This window comes from Ipomoea nil, unplaced genomic scaffold, assembly GCF_001879475.1.
Source record: "Ipomoea nil cultivar Tokyo-kokei standard unplaced genomic scaffold, Asagao_1.1 scaffold1770, whole genome shotgun sequence".
Classification (NCBI taxonomy): Eukaryota; Viridiplantae; Streptophyta; class Magnoliopsida; order Solanales; family Convolvulaceae; genus Ipomoea; species Ipomoea nil.
This window is the reverse complement of record NW_017618198.1, coordinates 1,323,629-1,335,957: the sequence shown is the minus strand read 5'-3', so window position 1 is coordinate 1,335,957 and position 12,329 is coordinate 1,323,629. Positions and strand designations below refer to the sequence as shown.

Below are 12,329 nucleotides of genomic sequence, written 5' to 3'. Positions count from 1 at the left end.
TGATAAGAGTAGAATGCCTTCTGCAATTACCACAATATATTTTTTAATACGGCAGTACACAACTTTTTAGTATTATATGTTGAACTTTTTGTGTAGCGCAAATGCTCACAACATATTCCATATTGAATTATATACTTATTTGACTTGTATTTTGAGAGGAGCAAATAAATTTTTAAATTTTTCCTTATGTCAACATTATATATATGAGGTATGAGACTAAAATAACCACTACACGAACAATTCAAAAAATAAATGAGATCATCCTTATAATCTAAGAATTGAGTTTACCAGTATGACACAATTAAAGGACTAAAAAAAAAGTCATTTTTCCTTGAATCAACTATTACATTATAACTAGATGTCAAAAATGTAATTCTTAAAATTTAGGGAGCTTTATTATCAAAAAAAAAATTAGGGAGCTTTTAGCATTCAAATAGAAGTTGAGGGGTGGATATGTGATTTAAGTTGGGCAATAATTGTATATTTGACTAGTCAGCAAATGTACTCCCATGCAAAATTTAAAAAAAAAAAAAAAAAGAATAAAAGAGTAACCCCCGTACACGTGGACACCATCTTTGACTTCCGTTACTCCTAGACTAGATGATGAAAGGCAGATATTGCAGTGGTGACGTGTGCGATGACGTTAAGCAGAAGCGCTTGATGACCTCATCTACACGTCACCCTTTTACAAACTCAATCAACTGGTCATGTCACGCATAAACCAGTGATTCAGTGAATGGACACTTTTTCTTTTTCAGTGAATGGACACTTTTTCTATTTCCTCAATTTTCTCTTTTCTTTTTCATTAAAAAAAATTTTAATTTCACATTATATATATTTTTGTCAAAATTTCAAATTTTTAACTTATTTATTCAATTTATAATCTCTTTAAAAAATTATTAGTTTTTTTTTTTTTTTTTTTTTACAAACTAGAAAGAATCAACTATTAATTTACCAATTGATATTTATAATAATAATAATAATAATATACTAGTATTTGTATGCATTATACATGAAAAAATATAAAACAATATTGATATTTGATGTTAAAAAAAATTGATTATACACACACCATTTTTATAAATTTAATATTTATTTTTTAGAATAATTATTATTTGAAGGTGCATTATGAGTAAAACCCGCCTTGGGACCTTAATAGACAATGATTAGAAAGAAGTAAACAAACTTAAGTTGCACATAGTTGACCAGCTAAAACCGAGAATGCCAATAAACTCCCTTATTAGAAATTAAACTTAGTATTTGGGATAAGAGACCAATGTTCGAAACTCAACAACAACAATGTGACAATTATGTCCAAAGTGAACAGATCCCTTGCACGCACCAATATTTGGACCTGTTTTCTAAACCACTAAATTACCGTGATTTACCTCCCCCACATGCTTTATCGAGTCGGGATGTGGGTAACTCTTAAGGGTTAAAAATCCAACCTTTTAGAAGAAGAAATCAAACTTGAAATTTATTAACCAAAAACAAACATAAATAAAGAGTACTAAAGCCACATAAAACAATGAGAAACTCCAGTTTGCTTTATTTAACTGTTTCAAAAGATGGGCAATAATGTCTATAGCTACTGGTACACAATAAACAGCTAAGGGAACATCATATTACAGAGTTGTCGACAGATGGCTACCACTTGAAACATCCTTTTACTCCTCAAAACATGCAACTGGAGATGCATGCTTCACAACAATAAAAGGATTGAGCCAAGAAGAACTACAAATCTAGGATACATGGAACTGCTGCTACTACGACGCCTTCAACCGCCTCGGACAACTCTTCTTAGGTCCTCGTTCTCCTTGTTCAGGAGGTCGATGCGCGATTGAAGAATGTTGATCATGGCTTGGGCTCTCATCACTTCAATCTTCAGCGTCTCCCTCTCCATGGAGACGTTTAGGATTTCGTTCTCCAGGTTGCTGATGAACTTTAGGTAGCCGGGGGGAACAGACTTCTCGAGCGTGGAGGAGTCGAAGGTGGGGACGTTTGTAGGGTGGCTTTCCTTGGGTTCAATGGACCCTAACAAGGGGAATTCTAAGAGAGCGGGAGAGTAATTTGTTGTGGTTGTTGTCGTCGTCATCATTGCTGTTGGAGGTTCCTGGATTGTGGTCGAATCTTCTGAACCATTTGCATTGCTCGAGCTCGGATCATCGTGCTTGGATCTTTTCGCTTGGGCCAATGAGAGAGGCTCGGGATCCTCCGATCTCTCTCGCTTGCAAACAAATGGAAGGCCCTGCGGCTCCACTGGACTCTGGGGAGCCTTGCATAGAGCAGCAGCCTGCAATATAGAACCAAAGTTTAGGCACCAAGATTAGCTTTTATTATCACCAACGATGACACGTTATGCAGATGCATAATTAATCAAGTGAATCAAAAGCCGAAAAAGATTTCTTGGTTGCACAAGTGACAAACAGTAAAACGGGACTCAAGATGTACATATAAACAGCATGAATAGTCGGTAGCATAATCTTGAACGGTGTGAGAACCATTAGCAGAATCTATAAATGTAGTATATATACTTTGTCATACTCCGTATTTAAACAGAGAAAATGCAGTATGATTCGCATGAACACCACCATCTCCTCCAAATTAATCGAGGTGTTATGCTTACTTAACAAATAGAGAAAATGTAGAATCTATGAATGTAGTATAATTTGCGGAATAAGTTCGCTAAATATTCTATTGTAGCCATTTACGGAGTAGATCCAAGTGCTGAAAGTGATACCCGCTCTTTCTGAAGCTTATCCAAAGGACTAGCAGGAAGACACGTATAATATTATAGTATGTATCCGACATTCTTACCTCTAGAAGTTATCAAAAGTTACTGCATTGACGCTAATGCCACTTAAATTCACATTGCATTTTTCAGCATCCATGTCTGTATTCCAACTGTTACGGCTTAAAGTATCATATAAATGAGATACATGTGACCATAGGCAATGTTGCAGAAAGCGCTAAGCACTAGCCGGGCACCTAGTAATCCGAGTATATCGTCTCCACTTTTCCCACTCAAGGCTAGGAGTTCTTAGACTGTTATAATCCCCCAAACTAGTCAACTGCATATGTTAGATGGTTAGTTGAGTACATGACTGGAGAAATATAGAAGAGGAGTAGCCGAGTAGGCAAAAAAAAAACCACTCGTCCAAGTTGAGCACCAACTTGGCCGAGTTAGGCACCGACTTGGTTGAGTTAGGTGCCCGATTAGGCCGAGTTAGGCACTCAACTCGGCCGAGTCGGCCGGTTAGTCGGTCAGCCGACTAAAAGCCGCCTAGGGCTGAAATCGCCTCGGCCTAGGGGCGCCTAGCGCCTAGGCGATTTTTACAACACTGACCATAGGACCTCTTGGTAAATTAACCGGACTATGATGAACCTCATCCTTGTCAACAATTTGAACGTGTTTTACGCAGTCCACCTCCAATCTATAGAAGCATCATCAAATTGTACGACTACTAGCCCTTCCCCATTCCACCTTTGGCCACAACGGTTTCGCTAGACACCAACAATTATTGAGCACAATTATCATATGGTGCAAATTTCTTTTACATTATTGCCAATTCCTTCCATTTTTGCATTTAGTGATAACACATCCCAAAACTTGCCAAATTAGCAAAAATTCACAATCAAGGAGAAAGTGCATGCAAAATGAGATTCTTTGGCTTTGCCACGTGTACGGAAAGGGATGAAGAAAATTATGGTAATTCAAACTTGTTGTCAATCATACAATCATTAGGTAAGAACTAAAGACCATAAACGACAAAAGGTTTCTAACGTGTATCGCTAACTCCTTGTTGTCAATCATACAATCACCGAGGCCAATATAGGCAAGAACTAAAGACCATAAACGACAAAAGTTTCTAAAGCGTATCGCTAACTAAGTTCACTTTTAGCTTGTCAAATTGTCAATGATTTTTGGTTGCGGTCACTACAAGCAACGGAAAAGCAGCAACAATATGCACACCAACATACAACTGTTTACAGAACCGAAAAGAGAACATAAACAAGAAAATGGAGGCAAATAACGAACCTGGTCAAGTTCATTGCCCTCAACATGTGCATCATCACCATTGGCTGCGTCATCCTCAGCCTCTCCGCCAGGAATCACGAGAGCTGTATCGTCATCCCATTCTTCCTCAATAAAAGGTGCATATCTGTCACCATTAGGTGGTCCCAAACCACTTTTCTGAAAAATTCTACATAGCACAAATGCGTCCTTTTTCCTCCCAAACCAACAAAGAAATTTTTTTTTTAAGATTAACTCTCTAAATAGGGGTAGTCAAATAAACAATGAAAACGCTGAATTAAACAGGATTCGCACCTGTATCACCCCAGCCTTCACTAATTCTTCATCTGCAAGCCTATATTCATGCATTACCCAATTCGTCCTCTTTCCATCGGGAGCCCGCCCGCTATGGAATACAAGAGTTTTTTTCATTCCAATTGTCTGAGTCTTATGGCGCACAGAGCGATCCTTCCCGGTTGCCTTCCAATACCCTTTGCCAGTCGCCCTATTAAGTCGAGACCCATTTCCATACTTCCTATCTACGGGGCTAAAAAAGTACCACTCTAAATCTCTGTTCTTTAGGGATGAATATTCTGCATACAATTACAAATGCTCATTTAGAAGAAGCTGAAATTTTGAGAAAGATGTCAAATGATTTCACATGTTGCTGCATTTCAAAGAAACGTATAAAGAGCTGAGCACCTAACCAAGAAAACAATTTAAACAAGCAAGTCAGAAAATATTATCATTGAAATTTCAAAATCATGAATTGGACTAATCCTGTAATCTAAAATTATAAATCTCCTGATTACACCTACAAGTTGACTTTTTAAACATGCAAAGTCCAACTCTCACACTCTGATGAATCTGCCAGAAAAAAAAAACACAGAATCTTACAGTTGAATTAAATCCAGTAGAAATGGTGCCTCAGATAATATATGTTGAAACTTTAAAGGCCAATAATCCTAAAGATTTCATTTTACATCATTTGTAAGGATTTAAAAATTCCATCTTCTTTTTTCTTATTAAACTTAATTTTCATAAACAAGTACTTATTTTAAGTCAATTTTCAATCCTTAAGGCTTCATTTGCAGTTCATTTCAACACCAGAACACTAGAACACAAAGGAGGGAATTCACATAATCAAATGTATATTTTATATTTATCACAACCAAATTAGAATTCCAGAAACACACTCTAAGGCTAAATCATACATTAAATGTCAGTCTATCTGATCTTTGAACATAACTAATTTTTTGAAAAAAAAAAAATCACAGACAAAAATCTATACAAAACTGACACAAAACGAAAGAGAAACGCACCAGCAAGCTCCCAGGGTTCAGATTTGTAGACATCAATCTCAGAGACGGCCTGAAAGCGGAAGGGCTTCCCACAGGCCTTTCGCCGGAGGTAGTACCTAACGAGCTCCTCATCCGTCGGGTGGAACCTGAAGCCAGGAGCCAGCGACGTCGGCGGCGCCACGGCCCGTTTGGGAATCGCCGGCGCCACCACTCCTGCTCCGTCTTGCGGCGGTTGTAGCTCCATCGCTTCCCTAATCAGACAAGAACCCAGTCCCACAAGAAAAACCGATAAACACACATAGATAGATAGATAGATAAATAGAGAAAGAGGGTGTGAGAGAGAGGGAGGGAGTTAGGTTGAAGAAGATTAGAAGTGAAGCAAAGCTGGAAGGAAATAGAGTATTGGTGTGTGGTTTGATAATGGCGAAATGTTTAGAGAGAGAAAGAGTGAGGAGGAGGAGTTATAGCCCATGGGTTAAGCAATGTGAGATAGATAGGAATGGATGCTTGCTTGACACGGAAATCGAAAAGCAGAAAAAATGAATTTCACAAGCCATTGCCATTTGCCATTTGCCATTGAAGAGAGAGAGAGAGAAAGCGATCAATGATGATAGATAGAGGCTACTATAAACTTTGTTCAGATTCAAGGGCTTTTTTGGGATATATCAAGGAGTTTTACTACATGTATTGCCTAATTTAAATTTTACTCTTTAATGTGACGAATTTTGATAAGTTATGTGAGTTCCAATACAAGTATTTACATCAAAGTTTTGTGTATAAGAGTACAAGTTGGGAGTACCTGTAGTACTTATCGAACTTTTGGTTGAAAGAAAGAAATTATAGGAGAAAAGAATTGCATTCTATGAAAATATAAGATGGGAATTCAAATTACGTTGTTTGGTAGGGAGGAATATAATTATTAGCAATGAAAAATGTTTCTATCTCCGCTGAATTACGTTATGTTGTAGTTAGAATGCAATTCATGTCAACCAAATACCCTCTTAAGCGTCCAAAACTTCTGTCCAAGAGTCATTAAATCGTACGTCGTCCTAACAGAGTCCCAATCTGTCCCTTCTTTAACCTCACACTCCCGCCAATTTGAAGAGCTCAAGGCTCAAACTTTAACTTGGGAGCCCTAACTTCAATATGGTGTTGATGGGAGTCAAACTCCCATCCTACCACTAGGGTAGTATGGCCAAAATGTGTGTGTCCGTGAGACGGGTAGATCAATATGAAATGTAATACTTATACTAACAAATGTAATACTAAATCAAAAATAAAATGTTTATTATTTATATGGAGAAATGGGTAATACTTTTAAAGGAAAATATAATATTTTTATATTTTGATATAAAAGTATTACATTTTTCATAAGAGTAATACATTTTTCCTTTATAAGTAACAAACACTTACCAACATTCAGTGGCGGAGCCACAATGGGGACAGTGAAGGCAGCTGCCTCCGGCCTCATCCCTCCCTAACCCCTTAATAAATATGTATATGTATAAGTCACTAAGGAGTTCAATAGCTTAATTGGTTGAACCTTGGTTATGGCATGAACCTTGGTTGGTTTTAACTTCTTTTCTTTATTTTAGCTCTTCTCACTCTAATAAATTAAATATTTTTAAGTCTACTTTTTTGTGAATCATTTAGTTAACGTAGTCCATAAGTTTATATTATACTTCATCATAATTTCAAGTTGATTTAATTAAAAGAAAATTAAAATTAAAGTATTTATGAATATAATTTCTTTTCTATTCAAACTATTTTATCTAATTGATTATGTTTTATATTTTGCTATAAATATTTTCATAACATTTCAAAGTGTCTTAAAATTTCATCATACTCAAGTATAGTTTTGGCTCGACCCTTACTATTCTATAATATATCATAACCATTGTATTATAATTTATAATGTATTTGAACTATATTATAGGTATTTGATATTTTGTCATTGACAATTCTAAAGTCATTTTAAGTATGCTCCCTTGCACATAATATTCTGTATCCGCCACTACCAATATTACTTATAAGAGAAAATATAATACTTTTGATTAAAAAAGTACGGAGTAATACTTTTACATCAAAATATAAAAATATTATATTTTTCATCAAAAGTATTACATGTAATAACAAATATTTTATTCCTAATTAGTATTATATTTTTTCAATATAAATATTACATTTTCCTATTGACCCGACTTGTCCCACAGATAATGATTTGTGAGACAATTCGGGTAACATATATCAAAATGCTCCCTTTTTTCACAAATTTACCATATGCTTTCATGCAATTTTATGAATTTCATATTTTCATAAGTTATATCTTTGATTTATGTAGGAGTCTACAACCCCTATCCGAAGGTGTTTTCAAAGGTGTGTTTTGAGTGAAGCTCATCTTATGACTTTAGTTGGCAAGAATCGTAAGGATGTAAAGTAGTCTAAATTATTTATAGCTGACTAGCTTAAACTAAGAATCTTGATAAACAGCTCCAAACCAATTAACCATCATGACTAGGGTTGTCCCTTATAAGTTATATAATCTTATTATCCTTTAATAAATAAAAAGGAGTATAATTTGGCCAAGTTAATTAGGTTGTTGACTTTATAACCACAATGTGGCTAGGGTCACACTGCAAGATTTACACAAATACGTACTATTGGATAGTGATTGCAGTTTTTCTTTCATCACCCAAAAAAATATAGTACAATTTTATTAGGGAAAATGACACTTTTTCCCCCTGAGTTATATACTTATAGCACTTTTCCCCCCTCAATTATTTAGGTAAGCATATTAGCCCCCTCAATTATTCTAAAAGTTGTGGTTTTCTCCCCTGATATATTAAATTGACATTTCTACCCTTAAAGTGAACATTTTATTTATTTTACTTCTCCAACAAATTATTGCGTATACGTAGGGATGACCACGGTTCGGTTCGAACTGAACCGGACACTATAGCAATTGAATTAAAAGTTTCCGGTTATGATTCGGATCTAGAACCTAATATTTGGATTTCAATTTATTAAAATTATGAATAAAAAAATTGAATCCTGAACCGTGAACCGGCGATTCCGGATCCGGTTCGCGACTTTGAACCGTCTTTATTTTAAAATTTTATTTTTTTATTTTAAAATGGTCTAAATTCAACAATAAATGTATTTTATTTTTTCGTTCGGAACATGAACCGTCCGTTCCGGTTCGCGATTTTAATAAACTCTAAATATCGAGTTTCGGTTCTAAATTGTAATTGGAATATTTCGGTTTGGTTGCTATAGTGTTTGTTTGGTTTGAACCAAATTATGGTCATAATTTGTTGGGAAGGAAAATAAATGAAATATTTATTTTAAGGGTAAATATGTCCATTTAACATTTCAGGGGGGAAACAGCCACTTGAATAATTCAGGGGGAAAAATGCTATAAGTATATAACTCAGCGGGAAGAAGTGTCATTTTCCCTATTATATTTGTTTATCTATTTTTAGGAAAATGGCACTTTTTCCCCCTAAGTTATATACTTATAGCACTTTTTCCCCCTCAATTATTTTAAAAGTGGTAGTTTTTCCCCCAAATATATTAAATTGACATTTCTACCCTTAAAGTAAACATTTTATTTATTTTACTTCTCCAATAAATTATTGCGTATATGTAGCGATTACCACGGTTCGATTCGAACTGAACCAGACACTATAGCAATCGAATTAAAAGTTTTCAGTTATGATTCAGATCTAGAACCCAATATTTGGATTTCAATTTATTAAATTTAAGAATAAAAAAAACTGGATCATGAACCGTGAACTGGCGGTTCCGGATCCAGTTCGCGATTTTGAACCGTCTTTATTTTAAAATTTTATTTTTTATTTTAAAATAGTCTAAATTCAACAATAAATGTATTTTATTTTTTCAGTTCGGAACATGAACCGGTCATTCTGGTTCGCGATTTTAATAAACTCTAAATATCGCGTTTTGATTATAAATTGTAATTGGAATATTTTGGTTTGGTTGTTATAGTATCTGTTTGGTTTGAACCAAATTATAGTAATAATTTGTTGGAGAATAAAAATAAATGAAATATTTATTTTAAGGGTAAATATGTCGATTTAACATTTCAGGGGGAAAAAGAGCCACTTAAATAATTGAGGGGGAAAAAGTGCTATAAGTATATAACTTAGGGGGAAAAAGTGCCATTTGCCCATTTTATTACAAAAAATATATATTTATAAAAAAAAATGTTACAATATCATATTTAAAAAAAAAAAAAAATAGCAATGCGTATTTAATCACTTACCTAATTTATGAAAAATTATAAATATATAATCACCGTTTTCCATTTTGATAAGACGATTTTGAATGTATATATGATATTTGAAAGTTTTATTTTCTATAACTATAATTACATACAATTTTCTAATTTGGCCATTAATTAATTATTACATGAATTGAGATAAGTAAATGTATACGAAATGTGTTCAAAATTTTATATTTTATGGAATATTGAGTAACTTTATTCTCAATTTTGTAACGTTTAATTGAAAAGATAAATTTATAGTGTGTTATGATGATAACGTGTCATGTGTTTAGTAAAATTATTTTTATTTTCCACAATAAATAAAATTGAAATTATAACGATATGAAGAAACACACAATATAGTGTAGTAAAAAAATCCATTTTATTAAAAAAAAAAGTGTTTTGAAGATGAATGAGAATATAATGTTATGTGTAAAAATAACGTATTTTTAATTAAATATTTAGTGGAAATATATTTATATTTTTTTTCATAAATTGTATAAATAATTGAATACAAAATATTTACAAACACACAATGTATACTTCCTCCCACTAGGGATCAAACCCATGGCCTTCCATTTGAAAAAGTCATAATATCAAGCAGAGATAAAATGTACCAAAAAAAAAAAAAAAGATAAAGACAAGTGTTGCTAATGAGATTTGAACAATGTGGCATAGACTTTTTAACATCAAGTTTGAAGTTCAACCAACTAAGGACAACTGCGGGGCCCCCACAGTGACTCCGTCCCTGCGTCTCATGGACCTTTATTCGTGAGACGAGTCGGGTCAAGTCGAGTCAATATACAAATGTAATACTAATTAGGAATAAAGTATTAGTTATTACTTTAAAACGTAATACTTTAATCTTTACATTCTGATTTAAAAGTATTACTTTTTTCATCAAAAGTATTATATTTTCCTTTATAAGTAATGAATTATTTATAAGGGAAAATGTAATATTTTTGATGAAAAAAGTAATACTTTTACATCAAAATGTAAAAGTATTACAGTTTCTTTCAAAAGTATTATATTTTTTTCATATAAGTAATAAACATTTTATTCATGATTTAGTATTACATTTACTAGTATAAGTATTACATTTAATCTTGACTCGACCGGTCTCAAGGACAAGAATCCATGAGACGGTATCCCACAAGTTTTTGGCACAAAGATAAGTGTTATTAAGTCAATATTACATTTATATTAACTATTCTCTTACCAACTATTCCAGAATTAGTGTTCTCCAATAACTTTGTGATCTAGTGGTATTAAGTGACTCTCTCAAATGAGAGATCATGATTTTGAATCCTAATGGGATGATATTAACTCTTTATGGTTTAGTAGGTTGAGAAAGATACTACATTGTCATTGTAGTTCAAATGTTGTTAATTGCTTTTCAAAAAAAAATGTTTTTTTTAATAATACTATTTACCAATGTTGTTAATTGCTTTTCAAAAATAATTTTTTTTTTCAATACTATTGACCATGTTATATGTAAAAATAAAATGTTTTTTTTAAAAAAAAAACAAATAAAATGTTGTTAATTGCATTGTTATTCATAAAATTACCTTCATTGCATTTTTGTTGGAAATAATTACCCTTTTACACCTTTATAATTTTATTTACCATTTAATGACTTCAAAAACATTACTGACTAAATAAATAAAAAATTATAATCAAGACTATGTGGTCTAATGGTACCCGGATTGGGCTTTCATTTGGAAGGTTATGAGTTCGAGCCTTAGTGGAGGCGTTATTGGTTCTTTGTGTTTCAGTAGGTTGAGAAAGTATATGAACAGATACTACAATGTAATAGGGATAGCTAGCTAGCAACAGCCAACAAGCAACCCAACACTGAAAAAGCTGCTTACCTGTTTTACACTCTTTCACACACTTTTTTTTTAAACCCTTTTTTTCCCATTCTTTTTACCATAACTGAAAACAGTGAATCGCCCACAAGGCATGAAACTACTTAAGATCAGACGTGTATCCAGTGATATGGTGAAATCGACTTTTTGTATGCAGAAGTGGGTATGACTCGGTGCACTTGGTCTAACATGAAGGAGTCAAAGGCATGCAATCAATTAGTAACGATCAAGAGTAAAGGGAATGTGGAACGGTGCACTTAACGCAAAGTCCAATGCACTTATAGGAGCACCGACCCATAAAGAAGAAACAGTTATGAAGGGCCACGACAGTCATGAAGTGGAGCGCACAACAATTACTAAGAAGACGCAACACTTAATAGTGAGGGAAGTCGTTGTGCCCATTAATATTGTAACTGTTAATTACCACTAGTATAAAAGTCAAAACTATGTTGGGGACACACTTTGATTCTTGTATTCAACCCTCTTGGCAATACACTGACAACTATTCTGCTTAATTATTATTATTATTATTATTATTATTATTATTATTATTTTTTGAAAATCTGCTTAATTATTTATTTATAAAGATATTTTAGTAACATATTTACCATCATTGGTGCTTTTGTTGAGAACCTAAGATCAAATTCTCAAGCAACTAAACAACTTTACATTTTGTATCATATCACACAAAGAAGAAGAAGATAGGATCAAACAGCTCCCATGGATCCCACAACTTGAACCGCAACGGCAACACTAGCATAGTATAGATGTCCGGCCAACGAACACGCGTGACCTCCATGACCATCTCAAACAACAACCGCGGTGAAGTCCAGAGGCACCAGTCCCGCATGTGGACCTCC

At 33.7% G+C, this 12,329-nt stretch overlaps 1 protein-coding gene across 1 annotated transcript; it reads right to left on the bottom strand.

Annotated features, from left to right (window-relative positions):
• Window positions 1–1,501: 1,501 nt before the first annotated feature.
• LOC109192545 (NAC domain-containing protein 78-like) lies at window positions 1,502–5,940 on the bottom strand. The gene is made up of 4 exons (XM_019343229.1): window positions 5,338–5,940; window positions 4,331–4,608; window positions 4,040–4,225; window positions 1,502–2,293 (listed from the first exon to the last, which is right to left on the bottom strand). Exons 1-4 carry the CDS (start codon window positions 5,558–5,560, stop codon window positions 1,778–1,780), a joined length of 1,203 nt encoding a protein of 400 aa, XP_019198774.1. The 5' UTR covers window positions 5,561–5,940; the 3' UTR covers window positions 1,502–1,777.
• Between the last annotated feature and the right edge of the window lie 6,389 nt (window positions 5,941–12,329).